Source organism: Triturus cristatus, chromosome 1_1 (assembly GCF_964204655.1).
Source record: "Triturus cristatus chromosome 1_1, aTriCri1.1, whole genome shotgun sequence".
In the NCBI taxonomy this organism is placed as follows: Eukaryota; Metazoa; Chordata; class Amphibia; order Caudata; family Salamandridae; genus Triturus; species Triturus cristatus.
In genome coordinates this window covers 941,877,658-941,891,629 of record NC_140579.1, presented here as the reverse complement: position 1 = coordinate 941,891,629, position 13,972 = coordinate 941,877,658, and the positions used below count along the sequence as shown (strand labels likewise).

Genomic DNA, 13,972 nt, shown 5'->3' with positions numbered 1-13,972 from the left:
TACTGGTAGTCGCCGTTAAAGAGGAGTGCTGCTATGCAATCTATGCACTGTGTGTGATCTGCAGCTCATATGTGTCGAACTGAAAATGCTACTTACCAGTATGCATCTGTTCTTGGCATGTAGAGCTGCAGATTCACACACGCCCACCCACCTCCCCGGCTACCTTTATCTGTTCCAGTATTATCCTAATTAGATACAACATACATGGATATCTATTTCTGTTTGTCACAAAACTCCATTTCCCCTCAATCTGAAGATGGAGTCGATGCTCATGCGCACTATTGTCCAAAGACAGGAGTCACCAATCTTGAATGTGGATTTTGTAAAGCGCGATTGCTGCCCCAGGGGCGTCCAAGCGCTAGGTGTACAGAAGTGATCGTTGAGGAGGTGGTCAGGATCAGGGAGACTGTGTGAACAATAAGGTCTTCAGTTGTTTACGAAATGATAGCAGGTCAGGGTCGGAGCGAAGTTGTAGAGGGAGAGAATTCCATAGCTTGGAGGCATTTAGGGAGAACATCCTACCTCCGGTTCTGGCTCTTTTAACTTTGGGCATTGAGGCCAAGAAGGCCTCCGTAGATCGGAGATTCCTGCTAGGGTGGTAATGGGTAACTAGACTGTCGCTAATTGCTGGCCTCTTGTTCCAGAAGGCTTGGTGGGAGATACATAATGCCTTAAATACAACTCTCTGTTTCACCGGGAGCCAATGTAGTTTTTTTAAACCGAGCCTAATTGACTGTCTGCGTGGGGTCTGAAGCAGGGTTCTAGCTGCACAGTTCTGTACCAGTTGAAGTTTCCGCAAGGTAGATTCGGGGGAGCCCAGGTAAAGGGCGTTATTGAAGTCTAACCGGGAGTCACCAATCTTGTGACTTCCAAAGACTTATTCCAATACAGCAACAAAGTGCAAACATCCGGGCCCAACACGAGATGGCGATCTATGCACAGTGTGTGAATATGCAGCTCGACATGCCAAGAACAGATGCATACTGGTAAGTAGCATTTTCCTTACCCAGTATGCATCTGTTCTTGGCATGTAGAGCTGTAAAGTCCCATGCGCCCACCCCCCTCCCCGGTTACCTGTACCTGTTCCAGTACTATCTTATTTAGATAATTACACATTGACATCCTTATTCTACTCTTACTCCATTCTCACCCTCTGCGGCAAAACATTTCAATATGGTCACGCTTTAACATGTCCTTCCACTGCTACAGCAAGGCGATTTTATGTCCACACTAGACTTAAGACGCATACTTTCATATTCCGGTGTACCCAGCTGTGAGAAAGTGCCATCTTTCTTGCATGGTATGCCCCCACTTTTTGCTGAATTGCTGAATGTACTTTGACTGAGTGTGCCCTGGACTCCTGCCAATCAGGTGCCCAGGGCCTATGTTCCTTCCTTAAACAAAAACCTCAAAACCAAATTGGCAAACCCTGGCCACATGTCAGCCCCTGGTAAGTGGTACCCTAGGTACCCAAGGCCCTGTGACCAGGGAAGGCCTCTAAGGGCTGCAGCACTCATTGCGCCACCCTTAGAGGCCCTGAACCCTAACACACACACACTGCCCTGGCAGGCTGAGTGTCCGGGTACAAGACAAAACAGAGAGACGACATGGCACACATCCCTGTGTGCCATGCCCACAACCTACACTGCCCTGGCAAACATCAGCCACCCCTCTAGCTTGGTGCCCTATGCCAGTGGTGTGGGCACAGAGGCAGGAGCCCTATGCCCCTGCAGTACCCAGGTCCATTCCTGGGCCCTGTAAGTGCAGTGCTGCCATTTAAGAGTACATGGTGCTGGGAGCTTGTCAAACACGAACTCCACAGCACCATAATGGCAGCACTGAAGACTGAGGAGTTTGGTATCAAACTGCTCAGCACATTAAATCCACACTGATGCCAGTGTGGGATTTAATGTACCAAGCACCACAGAGGGCATCTTAGAGAGGCCCCCTGAAACCTAACCTACAATCCACGTCTGTTCTGAGGCTGCCTAGGCTGCCACACAGCAGACATGTTGCTGGACCCCTGGGTAGGAGAGCCCCTGCTCTCCTGGGCCTGCAACAATGCACATCCTGGGCGAGGTGCTAAATCTCCTCCCCCAGGATGTGCAGGGGGAAGCTTCAAAGGCATGCCGCCTCTGTGAGCTTCCCCAGGCCACTACAACCCCCCACTCTGGCGGGAAGCTTTGGCCGGAAACCCCAAATAAGGACATGGGATGTGCCAGCCTGCCAACCCCATGAAGCACATCTCTGGGCTCTCGCCATCTTGAAGATGGGGAGCCCTACCCTATCAGGACTAGGCTACTGCCCCCCTCCCACAGGAGAGAGGCAGGATAGGGGGTGTACCCACCCCAGGACAGGGACCCATTGGTCCCTGGCCTTCACCTACCTGTAACGCCCCTAAATCTAGTATTTAAGGGCACCCTGAACCTTCCTTCCGCAGATTCCACATTCCAAACTACAAAGAAGAGCTAGAAGAAAGAAGACCTGCCCTGCAACTGCTAAGAAGAGGAAGACACCAACTGCTTTGGCCCCAGCCCTACCAGCCTGTCGACCCTCAAACCTGCTCCTGCTCCAACCTGGCATCTCTTGTGGCCAGCAACCTCACAAACCACGGAGGACCTGGCTACCTTTTGGCTCTAAGCACCTGGGACTCCCATGAGTAGAGGCTCTACTCAAAACCTACCTCTAATCCCTGGCAGCAGCCTGGAACCGAGAACAGTGCCGGAGTGGACAAAGACCACGAGGACGACCCCACGGCGACTGTGACCCCGAGTCCGGCACCCAAGGACCTCCCTCGACACTCCTGAAGGAGCCTGCAGCCTCAGAACAAGGTGCCCCCCCAACCGCGATCAACAAGAGGGTAAGATTTCCCGACACCAAAAGGCCCCCTGCACGCGGCGCCCCGCGGCCCCCTGTGCCCAATCCCGGGGTACCTACCTATCCTCCAACTACCCAACTTACCTCTCGAAGTGGTGGTGGCACCTGAAGAATCCTCGTCCCCGAGCTTGCAGTCTTTTTCTAAACCGGAGATTTCCCATTGAAATCAATTGAGCCCCCGAAGGCTCAAAAGCACCCTGCACCCAGCCGCCCGAGTGGTCCTGGCAGTGAAACCTCTACACCTCCCCACTTGCCCTGAGTAAGTGACCAGGAGCCCTGCTCCCACAGCCGCGTGGCTTGCCAGTCAGCAGGCATCAACCAAGGCCCCCCCCTATCCCTCATAGGATAACATTGGGCCTAACTCTCTCTGCACCCGGCCGCCCTAGAGTCGCTGAGGGTGAACCAACTGTACCTACCTGACCCTGGGGGACCGCTGAGTCTATGCCCAGAACCTCAACTCCGCCAGTCGAGTGCTTACCCTTAAACCGATAACTCGATTTTCCACATAGGGTAACATTGACTGGCTTTTTCCTGAAATTTCTTCTAAGTGTGGACTTTTCAAATCTTAAAATATACACCAAAAATCAGCCGAGTAACGATAACGAAATTACTCACCTGCTCTTAGGTGAGCTCCCAGTGCTGGATCTTGGTGCCCAGCACGGACTCTGAAAAATACTTACAACTGTACTTACCAGTAACCCAATTTTCTCCCATAGGAAATCATTGACTGTTTTTCTGTGAAATTTCGTCAATTTCTGCAAACTTTAAATATTCTTTAAAAATCGTATAATATCTGAAAACGTAATTACTTACCTGTTTTGGATAAAGGTCCCAGTGCTGAGTCTAGGCACCCAGTACTGGATTACAAAAGTAACGAGAACATACTGTACCTGCAACTTGAATTTTCTTCCATAGGGAATCATTGACTGTTTTCTTTGAAATATTTTCTAAGTGTCAACTTTTAAAATAGCTAAATATTGTTTAAAAATCATTACAGTAATTAAGTTGACTCATCACTTTATTCTGAGTACTGACCCAGGACTGAATCTAGGATCCAGTCCTGGAATTCCAAAAGTAATCCAAAAAGTAATCTGTTGCAAATAACTTGAAATTTCCATTGAGCTCATTGCATTGTTGTGTTTAAAATAGAGTTGCCTATTGCAACCACTTGTAACTGTTTACAAAAGTCAATTGCATATTGCAAAAATATTTATATGAAGCATCTAATTCTGAGAAAGTATATTTTAAATCCAAGTGTTGGTTCTAAAATAAAACAAGCATATATTTTTTATATATAAACCATTGGCCTAGAGTTCAGTTATTGAGTGTGTGAGATCATTTGCTGACTGAGTGTGTACAACAAATGCTTTACACTGTCCTCTGATACTGCCTTACTGCTCGACCAAGCTACCACTTTAGAGAGTAAGGTTATATCTAACTTTAGCCTCTGTCAAACCCTTGGGGACTGTGGACTCTGTACACCCTGTACCTATTAAGGAACGGTATATACAGAGCCACTTTCTCACAGTCCCCAATGGTTCTACCCCCCACTTTGGGCGGGAGACCCGCTGGGAAAAACAAAGTGAGGGAGAGGTGTGACCACCTCTGCGAAATCCACCCCTAAGTTGGGGGAGGTGAGGTGAAGCACAACCTCGAGTCCCCGCCATCTTGAGGATGGGGGGACCCAGCCAACCAGTGACAGGCTTTTGCCCCCTCCCACTGGAGAGTGGCAGGATAGGGGGTGTACCCACCCCAGGGAAGGGACCCATTGGTCCCTGACCTTTACCTACCTGTAACGCCCCTAAATTTAGTATTTGGGCGCACCCTGAATCTTTCTTCCTCGAATCCAGCAACGACAAGAAAAGGACGAGAAGCCGTGCAGAGCTAACAAGAGGACGGCGCCCACTGATTTGGCCCCAGCCCTACAGGCCGGTCTACCCTCGAACCTGCTCCTGCAAAACCCCGGCGTGTCCAGCGGCCAGCAATCTCAAAAATCTCGGAGGACCTGCCTGCATTCACTTTCCAAGCTGCTTCTCCCGTGGACACCAGACGTGTTTGAACTGCAGCTTCTGGTGCCAGCCAGAAACCGCAAATCCAGCACACTCTGCACCCGCCGAGCCCGGCCTGTGTTTGAGTGAACAAACACCACGAAGAGGTCCCCCTGGCGATCCTGACCCGAGATCCGGCGACCCCTGACCTGCCTCCAGATGACGCCTGCAGCCTCAATCCAGGAGACCCCACCCCCCAAGCTGCGACCAGAGCGGGTAAGAAAATCCGACGTCCCATGGCATCCCTGCACCCGTCGCCCCACGGCCTTGTGTACCCAACCCAGTGGTGCCTAACCATCCCTCCACATCCCAACTTACCCCTCGAAGTGGTGGTCACTCCTGGAAGATCTTCGTCCCGAGCCTTCATTGTTTCTTTGTCCCGGAGAATCTCCATTCAATTAAACAGGGCGCCCGACCTCAAATCTGCACCCGGCTGCATTAACATTGACACTCTTTCTCTCAAAAAGTTTCGAAGTGTCAACTTCTGACAACTGCAAATATTCCTTAAAAATCAGCTGATTAACCAAAAAGGCATTTTCTCAACTCTTTTCAGGAAATGTCCCAGTGCTGAATCCAGGATCCAGCAGTGAGTAAGAAAAAGGAACGATAACCTAAGTTACCTGCTTAGTGAATTTCCTCCAATAGGATAACATCGGTGATTCTATGTGAAAAAGTTTCTAAGTGTCAACTTTTGAAATACAATAATATTCCTTAAAAATCATACCTTTAACCAAAACTCATTTACTCACCTGTTTTCAGGTAATGTCCCAGGGCTGAATCTAGGATCCAGTCCTGTGGTTAGAAAAGTAATCTGAAAAATAATTAACTGCTTTTTACTTGAAAAGCCCATTCGATTGAATGTACTATACCTGCAATGTGTTGCAAATTGCTTTCTTAAACCTGTAATCAAAACCAGTACCAGTTATACTGCAATTCTGAACTGTGTTCAAACAAGTCATTTGTGAGAAAGTGGCTCTGTATATACTGTTTCCAAATAGGTACAGGGTGTACAGAGTCCCCAGAGGTTTGGCAGAGGCTAAAGTTAGATATAACCTTACTCTCTAAAGTGGTAGCTTGGTCGAGCAGTAAGGCAGTATCAGAGGACAGTGTAAAGCATTTGTTGCACACACTCAGCCAGCAAATGGTCTCACACACTCAGCGGTCCAGCAAGCTACTTGAGCTCCAGCAGTCGGCTCCACGCCGTTCACGGTCCCGGTCGAGGGACCGGTCGCGGAGCCGCAGCCATCACCACAACTCTTTGGGGTCCAAGTCTTCAGGTAAGTTGAAGCATAGTAAGAAGTCCAAGAGGCGACATCGCTCTTCGGGCTCCCCTCGCCGGTCGCGCAACTCGGCTGAGGGTTCGGGTGGTACAACCTGCGCAGCTCCGTCGAAGCCGCGGGAGTCGCGTCCGTCCCCATACCCGCCGGTCCCTGGGACCGACGCGACTCCGGCGGAGGTCAGTGCCTTCCTCTCGGCCATGAGGACCCTGGCTCTGCCGTCGACGCCTGCCGGCGCGCCTTCGGGCCCCGCAGGCTCGACTGGGAGGCCTAGCGAGCTGACGGCTCCGGCCCCGGCGCCGACTCCGGTTCCGACGCCGCAGGTCCCCGCGGGATCCAGGCCTGAATACCAGTCGGTGTCAGTCGACCTGACGACCCCTTCGCTGACTCCGGTACCACCCCCGGCGCCGCCTTTTGGACAGTGTCGGAGCGGTGCCGTCCGGCGCCTCACCAGATGCCGATGGGTGGCAATTTCATCTTCCGCCCGGCTCCGATCATTCCTCCTGTCTACCAGGAATCGGGTGACGGTGACGACTGGGAGGGGTCTGAGGACCCTCTGACCCGGCAGGGTCAGTTATCTCAGGACTGGGCAGACGAGCTGGGGAATGCCAGTGGTCTGGATACCTCCCCTGACACTGGTTTCATCTCTCCTCTGACTTTGGCTTCGGAGGAAGGTGGTGCATTCTCTGTGGTGCTGCGCAAGGCGGCCGAAGCCCTTGGGCTGGAGCTACCTGCTGTGGCCATGAGGACTAACCTCCTCACTGAAGTGCTCCAACCGCCAGGAAGCTCCTCAGAGCCTCTGCTGCAGTTTAATGAAGCACTGGTTGACGTTCTCAAGGGCACTTGGTCCAAGCCCTCCACAGTACCTGCTGTGGACTGGAACGTAGCCCGGCGCCACCGCCCTGCACCGGGCGACCCCAGTTTTCTGTCCATGCACCCCACACCCGAGAGCCTGGTCATCCAGGCCTCTACTTCCCAGACATCCTTCCTGTCCGCTCCCCCGGATCGGGAATCCAAGAGACTGGAACAATTTGGTAAAAAGCTGTTCTCCTCCCTTAGTTTGGGATTGCATTCTATTAACAGCGCTTGTCTCTTGGACCGTTACTCCCACTCCCTGTGGAATACGGTGGAGGACGTGCTGCCCCAGTGCCCGGAGGAGGCCCGGACACGGCTAGCCCAGGCTCTTGCCGAGGGGCGGGATGCAGAACGGCATGCAATTCGATGTGGACTGGACACTACGGACTCGCTAGGTCGGGCAATGTCGACCACGGTGGCACTTTGCCCACCCTGCCTGGTTGCAGTCCACAAGTTTTTCTGGGGATGTCCAGAGCACCCTCATGGACATGCCCTTCGATGGCAGTTGCCGTTTTGGTGACAAAGCGGATAGTGCGCTGGAGTGCTTTAAGAACTCAAGGGCTACGGCCAAGTCCTTGGGGCTCTCGGCCCGCGCCCGCAAACTTCCGCTTTTTGTCCCTTTCGTGGCCAAGGAAGGGGCGCCCCCTCACGTCCGCCTAGCCACAGGTCCGTCCGTCCGTCCACATCTACCCCGGCAGCAACCACCTCAAAGCCCTCCTAGTCCGTGCTTTCAGGCCCATTCCACACCAGTGGGAGGCAGAGTTCGCCATCACCTGCTCCACTAGCGTTCCATCACCTCAGACAGGTGGGTGCTGCAAATCATCCGAAGGGGCTACTCCCTCCCCTTCGAGGCGACCCCTCCAGCCATGCCACCGCATGTCGGGGGATCACTTGAATCTTCTGCAGGAGGAAGTTACGGCCCTCTTGGCCAAAGGGGCCATCGAGCACATTCCTGGTCCAGAAGTAGGTTGTGGTTGTTATTCCCGCTACTTACTGGTTCCCAAGAAGGGCAAAGGGGGCCTACGCCCTATCTTGGACCTCAGGAGCGTCAACGCCTTCCTCCGGAAGGAGAGGTTCAAGATGCTCACCTTAGCTCAGGTTCTGGCTGCCCTAGACCCTGGAGACTGGATGGTAGCGTTGGACTTGCAGGACGCTTATTTCCACATCCCCGTCCTGCCGGCCCACCGGAGTTACCTGCGGTTCACAGTGGAACAGGAGCATTTTCAGTTTACCGTGCTGCCCTTCGGCCTCACCAGTGCCCCTCGGGTGTTCACGAAAGTGATGGCGGTGGTCGCAGCTCATCTGCACAGATTGGCTGTTCCAGTCTCGCCCTATCTCGACTAGTAGTTATTGAAGGCGGGCTCGCCCCAGGTAGTCGTCTCCCACCTCCAGACTACGGCCGACCTCCTACATTTGCTGGGGCTCTCCATCAACGTGCCGAAGTCTCATCTGAGTCCCTCCCAGAAGCTCCTCTTCATCGGAGCGGTTCTGGACTCTGCACAGTTCCGGGTCTATCCTCCGGAATAGCGGGTCCGGGATATTCAGGCTCCGATTCCCATCTTCCGGCCTCTATCCCGGGTTTCGGTCAGGTTGGTGCTGCGGCTTTTGGGTCTGATGGCCTCCTGCATCCTGTTGGTGCATCACGCCAGATGGCGAATGCGGGCTCTGCAGTGGGTCCTGAAGTTTCAGTGGGCCCAGCATCGGGGCAACCTGTCCGACCATGTCCTGATCTCGGAGGGCACTACAAGACAGTTGCAGTGGTGGCTAACGGACCGCGATTGGGTCAGTGGCAGATCCCTCTCCCTACCCCAACCGGAGCACGTAGTAGTGACGGATGCGACCCTCCTGGGATTGGGGGGGGGGGGGGGGGGGGGGTGGCACATGGGAGAGGCGGAGATCAGAGGCCTCTGGTCTTCGGCGGCGTCCTGGATCCATATCAACCTTATGGAGCTGAGGGCGATCTGACTTGCACTGAAGGCATTCCTTCCCTTTGTCCGGGGAAGTGTAGTGCAGGTGTTCACGGACAACACCACCGCCATGTGGTATTGCAACAAACAGGGCGGGGTGGGGTCGTGGACCCTTTGTCAGGAGGCTCTGCGCCTCTGGACATGGCTGGAACATCAAGGCATCACCCTGGTGGTTCAACATCTGGCGGGCTCTCTGAACGCCAGAGCAGACGAACTCAGCCGCCGGTGCATGATGGATCACAAATGGCGTCTGAACTCTGACGTGGCGCAAGGCCTCTTTCGGCAGTGGGTAGAGCCTTGGTTAGATCTATTCGCCACCGAAGAGAACGCGCAATGTCAGCAGTTTTGAGCGTTGGAGTTTCCAAGGCGGCACTCGCTCGGGAACGCCTTTCGTCGCGAGTGGAGTTGCAGTCTATTGTACTCCTTTCTGCCTATACCACTTCTGCCCAAAGTGCTGGAGAAGATCAGGCGCGACCGGGCCCAAGTCATCTTTGTGTCTCCGGATTGGGCACGAAGGTACTGGTATTCCGTGCTACTCAGTCTGTCGATCGATCCCCCTATACGACTGCCTCTTCAGGAGGACCTTCTGTCGCCGGGGACGGTCCTCCACCCAAACCTGTCCAGTCTCCACCTCCATGCGTGGAGATTGAGCGGCGACAGTTGGTGCCATTTGACTTGCCTCCTGAAGTCTGTGATATTCTGGCAGCCAGGCGTCCCTTCACAAAATCGGTATACGCCTGCAGGTGGAACAAATTTGTGGCATGGTGCACAGCAAAGGCTGTGCATCCCCTTTCCGCCCCACTTTCTGAGGTTCTCCTCTTTCTTCTTTCCATGGCCCAGCAGGGCTCTGCCTTGGGCACTCTTAAAGGTTCTCTTTCAGCTATCTCTGCTTTCTTACGGCTTCCTGATCAGCCTTCTCTTTTCAAATCCCCTGTTTCTCACTTCTTTAAGGGCATTACTCACATGTTTCCTCCTGTCCCTTTCGTAATGCCTCAGTGGGATTTGAACCTGGTATTGACGTATCTGGTGTGCGCTCCCTTTGAGCCACTTCGTAATTGTCCCCTTTGTCTGTTGGCACTTAAGACTCCTTTCCTGGTGGCCATCACCTCTGCTAGAAGGGTGAGTGAGCTCCAGGCTCTCTCTTTTAAGCCTCCTTTCCTTTCTGTCCATCCGGAGAAAGTTGTTCTCAGAACTCGTCCTTCCTTTCTTTCTAAGGTGATGACTGCCTTTCATATCGGGCAGTCTGTTACGCTGCCCACCTTCTTTCCGGCTTCGCATCCCTCGAAAGAGGAAGAGAGGCTCCACCGTCTGGACCCAAAACGGGCGCTCTCCTTCTATCTGGACCGCACCAAGCAGTTCCGGGTGGACGACCAACTCTTTGTCGGCTACGTGGGTGCTAAGAAGGGGCGGGTGGTACACAAACAAACCATCTCTCAGTGGGTCGTTTTGTGTATCGAGGCTTGTTACTAGTTAGCTAAAAAGGAACCTCCTGTAGGGCTGAGGGCCCATTTCACTCGGGCCACAGCGGCGACCACTGACCTGGGCCGGGGAGTCCCCTTGCAAGACATTTGCCAGGCAGCAACGTGGGCCTCACTGCACACGTTCGCCAAACACTATTGGCTGGACAGCCAAGTCCGGAGAGACTGCTTCTTTGGCAGTTCTGTTCTCCAGGACTTTCTGGTGTGATCTTGGTTCGCAGACCCACCACCGGGGTTGGTATTGTTGGGGTATCTATTCTAAGGTGAGGAATCTAACTAACGTGTTTCTTTCAGATGAACAAGTTACTTACCTTTGGTAAGGATATATCTGTAAGAAACATTAGTTAGATTCCTCACCGACCCACCATCCTCCCCGTTCTGCGAACCGATATCTAGGGTTGAGGTCATCCCTTTTAGGGCCCTAGAATATTTTGGCACCAGTGTCGGTCTCTTGCATGGCTCTGCGTTCCTGGTGCGGAAAGCTATGTAAAAGAACTGACGTCAGTGCGCGAGTGCGGCGTCTTAAGTACTCCGTCATCCCGGCGATCACGACGACGGACGCGGAGCCGCAGACGACGCCTAGCGACGCGCAAGGGTATTGCTGACGAAAATCTTTCCGGATCCAGCCTGACGCCTGGGGATATTCTAAGGTGAGGAATCTAACTAACTAATGTTTCTTACAGATATATCGTTACCGAAGGTAAATAACTTGTTCCTCAGCTTGCGTAATTTACTGTCTTACGGAAGCTAAGGACCACATGAGGTAAAGGCACACCTGTACAGAAGTCTTTCTTACAGTCCTATGCTGACCAGCTACATAGAAGAACAAGCTCCCATTCACCAAACAATACTGCATGGACTTGGACATAGCAGCAGTTTCTTCAGTGGGCCATGGTTAATTGCAGATCAGGCTGCTTTCCGCGTATTGATTACCTCTGTGACTGCTTGCTACTCTGATTCAAGCATGTAACTATGAATGATCCAATGCTGGAGAAATGAGCTGATTACACGTGACTTCAATGTTGGTATCTTTCATAGATTCACATGTAGTTCTTCCTCTCTCATGGTCAGAGGCTCCCTGACTATTATGTGTATTCTTCACATGTACTCTGAATTCTGATCCTTGTTAGCACCTAGTTGGGAGTACAGCGCTCAGCACATCCACCTCATTGGCTGAAGCTTGGATTGCATTAAAGGAGATGTATGTGCTACTAAGCCTATACTATACTATTGCCATTTTAAAATAACTGAGTATTTCCAGCCCGACGGCAAATTATTAAAGCATCTGATTCTATGAAATATACCAACACTGGAGAACTGGAGTTAGAGATAAGTTAAAATTTCTTTCTTGTTCTTCTTTAATTACCATCCTTTTTTACCACCAACCAGTACTCCACGTTGGAGGAAGCTATAGCAACAAGAAACTCTCTTCATGGAGTGAAGTGGCCACAGTCCAACCCAAAATTCCTTTATGCTGACTATGCAGAGCAGAGTGAGGTATGGGAATGAGAAGTGTTTCTCAAATATAATTCTTTTTTTTCTCATATCTTTTCAGATGTCACTTAAAATGTTCATCTGCCTGAAAAGCTACACTCAAACTGTGCTTGCTTCCTTTAAACATTTAAAACTTAGGCTACTACTCTTCCTTATTGGCTTTATACTTGAACTCTTTAGCCCCCATATTCACATTCTTCTTAACTCATTAATTAGGTTAATTGCTCACCCTCTTATGCGCTTTGTCACCCTATCATTAATCCTTCACCCTCTGGCTCCACTTCCATTTGTATTTGCCTTACACTTCTTGACTGACCAGAGTTTCCTATGTCTGAGTGTGACTTTTTTTCATGCCTCTTTGGGTTTGCCCAGCTGGACTATCACAGGAGCCTTTTGGTAGACCGCCCTCAACCACCAAAAGTGGAAGAGCTGCCGAAACCAAAACCTCAGGCTCACCCTCGGATGTTACCGCCATCAGCACTTATGCACCGAGTGGATTATCGAGAGCCAGAGCGGTCTGCACGTGAGCAGTGGGCTGAGAGGGAGCGAGAGATGGAAAGGCGTGAGCGCACCAGGGCTGAACGGGAGTGGGACCGTGACAAAGTCAGAGAGGCACCCCCTCGCTCAAGGTCTCGCTCCTGTGACCGTCGTCGAAAGGAGCGTGCCAAGTCCAAGGAAAAGAAGAGCGAGAAGAAAGAAAAGGGTGAGTTGACCTTAATGCCTGCCACTCTAACTTGAGTGGTTTGTCAGTTTTAGCTGTTGGCTAACGAGTTCCAAATGAATGTGCGATATGCATGCATTGTTGAATCTGTATGAGATTTACTCTATTAGCATCCAGTAAAAAGCAGAAAGGTCTAATCTGTGAATTAAAAAAAAATGCTCTGAAGTACTGAACCACAGAAGTTGAGAAACTGTAGTAGATCTAAGTTACAAATGTGGAAACAAGGACCAAGGCCAAGTTTTGGGGTGTGTACCACCATAGTGGAAAATGAACTGCCCGTGCTGTGCACTCTGCTATGAGGAGGTTTAAAGGTGCAGCTCCGTTTTTTCTGAGTAGAGCGATATTGCCCTTTGTGAAACATTTATGGTGTCCTTGGCCATCACTGGTTAGTGTGCAGTATCCTGGACTGGTCCTGTCATGCTAGCAGTGTATCCTGCTGTGAATCATATTCTTTGCACTTTTGCCATCTTGAGTTGGTTTCTGTTAGAAGGTGGTTATGACACTATGGGCCGCCCGTATTTTTTCGCTTTTTGAGCACCTAATTGTGAGCTTTTTCTGTGGTGGAGCCTCATAATTTGGGACACACCCACAGAGAACTCAGGATGAAAGAGACGGCATGGAGATTTTACTGGTGTCCCCCTGGCTTGACCAGGCCACTGCGCAGCAGCTGGATTAAGGGACACCGGGCTGGTTACATGTAGACACGTGTACATGCGTGTGCACACGGGTAGGGGCTGCGCAGGGGAGATTCCTAGCGGGTGCAGCCAAGGAACAGGCGCAGATAGACTGGTGTGGAAGGACTTCTATAGAATGGGATGGTGACATGGAATAGGCTTTATACACTAGAAAGAAACATGCCAGGGAAAGTCAGTGTGTTTTACTGTGGTTTTCACTCCATTATTCTCTTATGGGGATAGGGAGCAAATGTGCTAGTTTTACTTTCCTAAGGCTCACAGATTCCAGACACGCACTAAGGTCCACTGTAACGGATGTAAGAAGAAGTATTCTGCACAGTCCAAAGTCATGTTTGTACTTGTGAGAAAGTGCCATCGTTCTTGCATGGTATGCCCCCACGTTTTGCTGAATTGCTGATGTACTTTGACTGAGTGTGCCCTGGGCTCCTGTCAATCAGGTACCCAGGACCTATGTTCCTTCCCTAAAACTGCATGAAGCCTGTTGGACTTGGTCCTTTTTGCAGGGTCATCCCTGACGTTTTGCCTTCCGCCTATATTTTTTCTGTCCTGTTGTTGAATAT

The 13,972-nt window shown here is 51.5% G+C and overlaps 1 protein-coding gene across 7 annotated transcripts in view; it reads left to right on the top strand.

Annotated features, from left to right (window-relative positions):
- The window catches only part of LOC146871323 (apoptotic chromatin condensation inducer in the nucleus-like), a 929,701-nt gene that overhangs the window by 772,594 nt on the left and 143,135 nt on the right, over positions 1-13,972 (top strand). For all 7 annotated transcript variants that reach the window (XM_085650820.1, XM_085650821.1, XM_085650822.1 and 4 more), the window contains 2 exons: positions 11,892-11,999; positions 12,369-12,699. In XM_085650820.1, the coding sequence (XP_085506946.1) occupies positions 11,892-11,999; positions 12,369-12,699 (439 nt within the window). The remainder of the gene's footprint in view (positions 1-11,891; positions 12,000-12,368; positions 12,700-13,972) is intronic.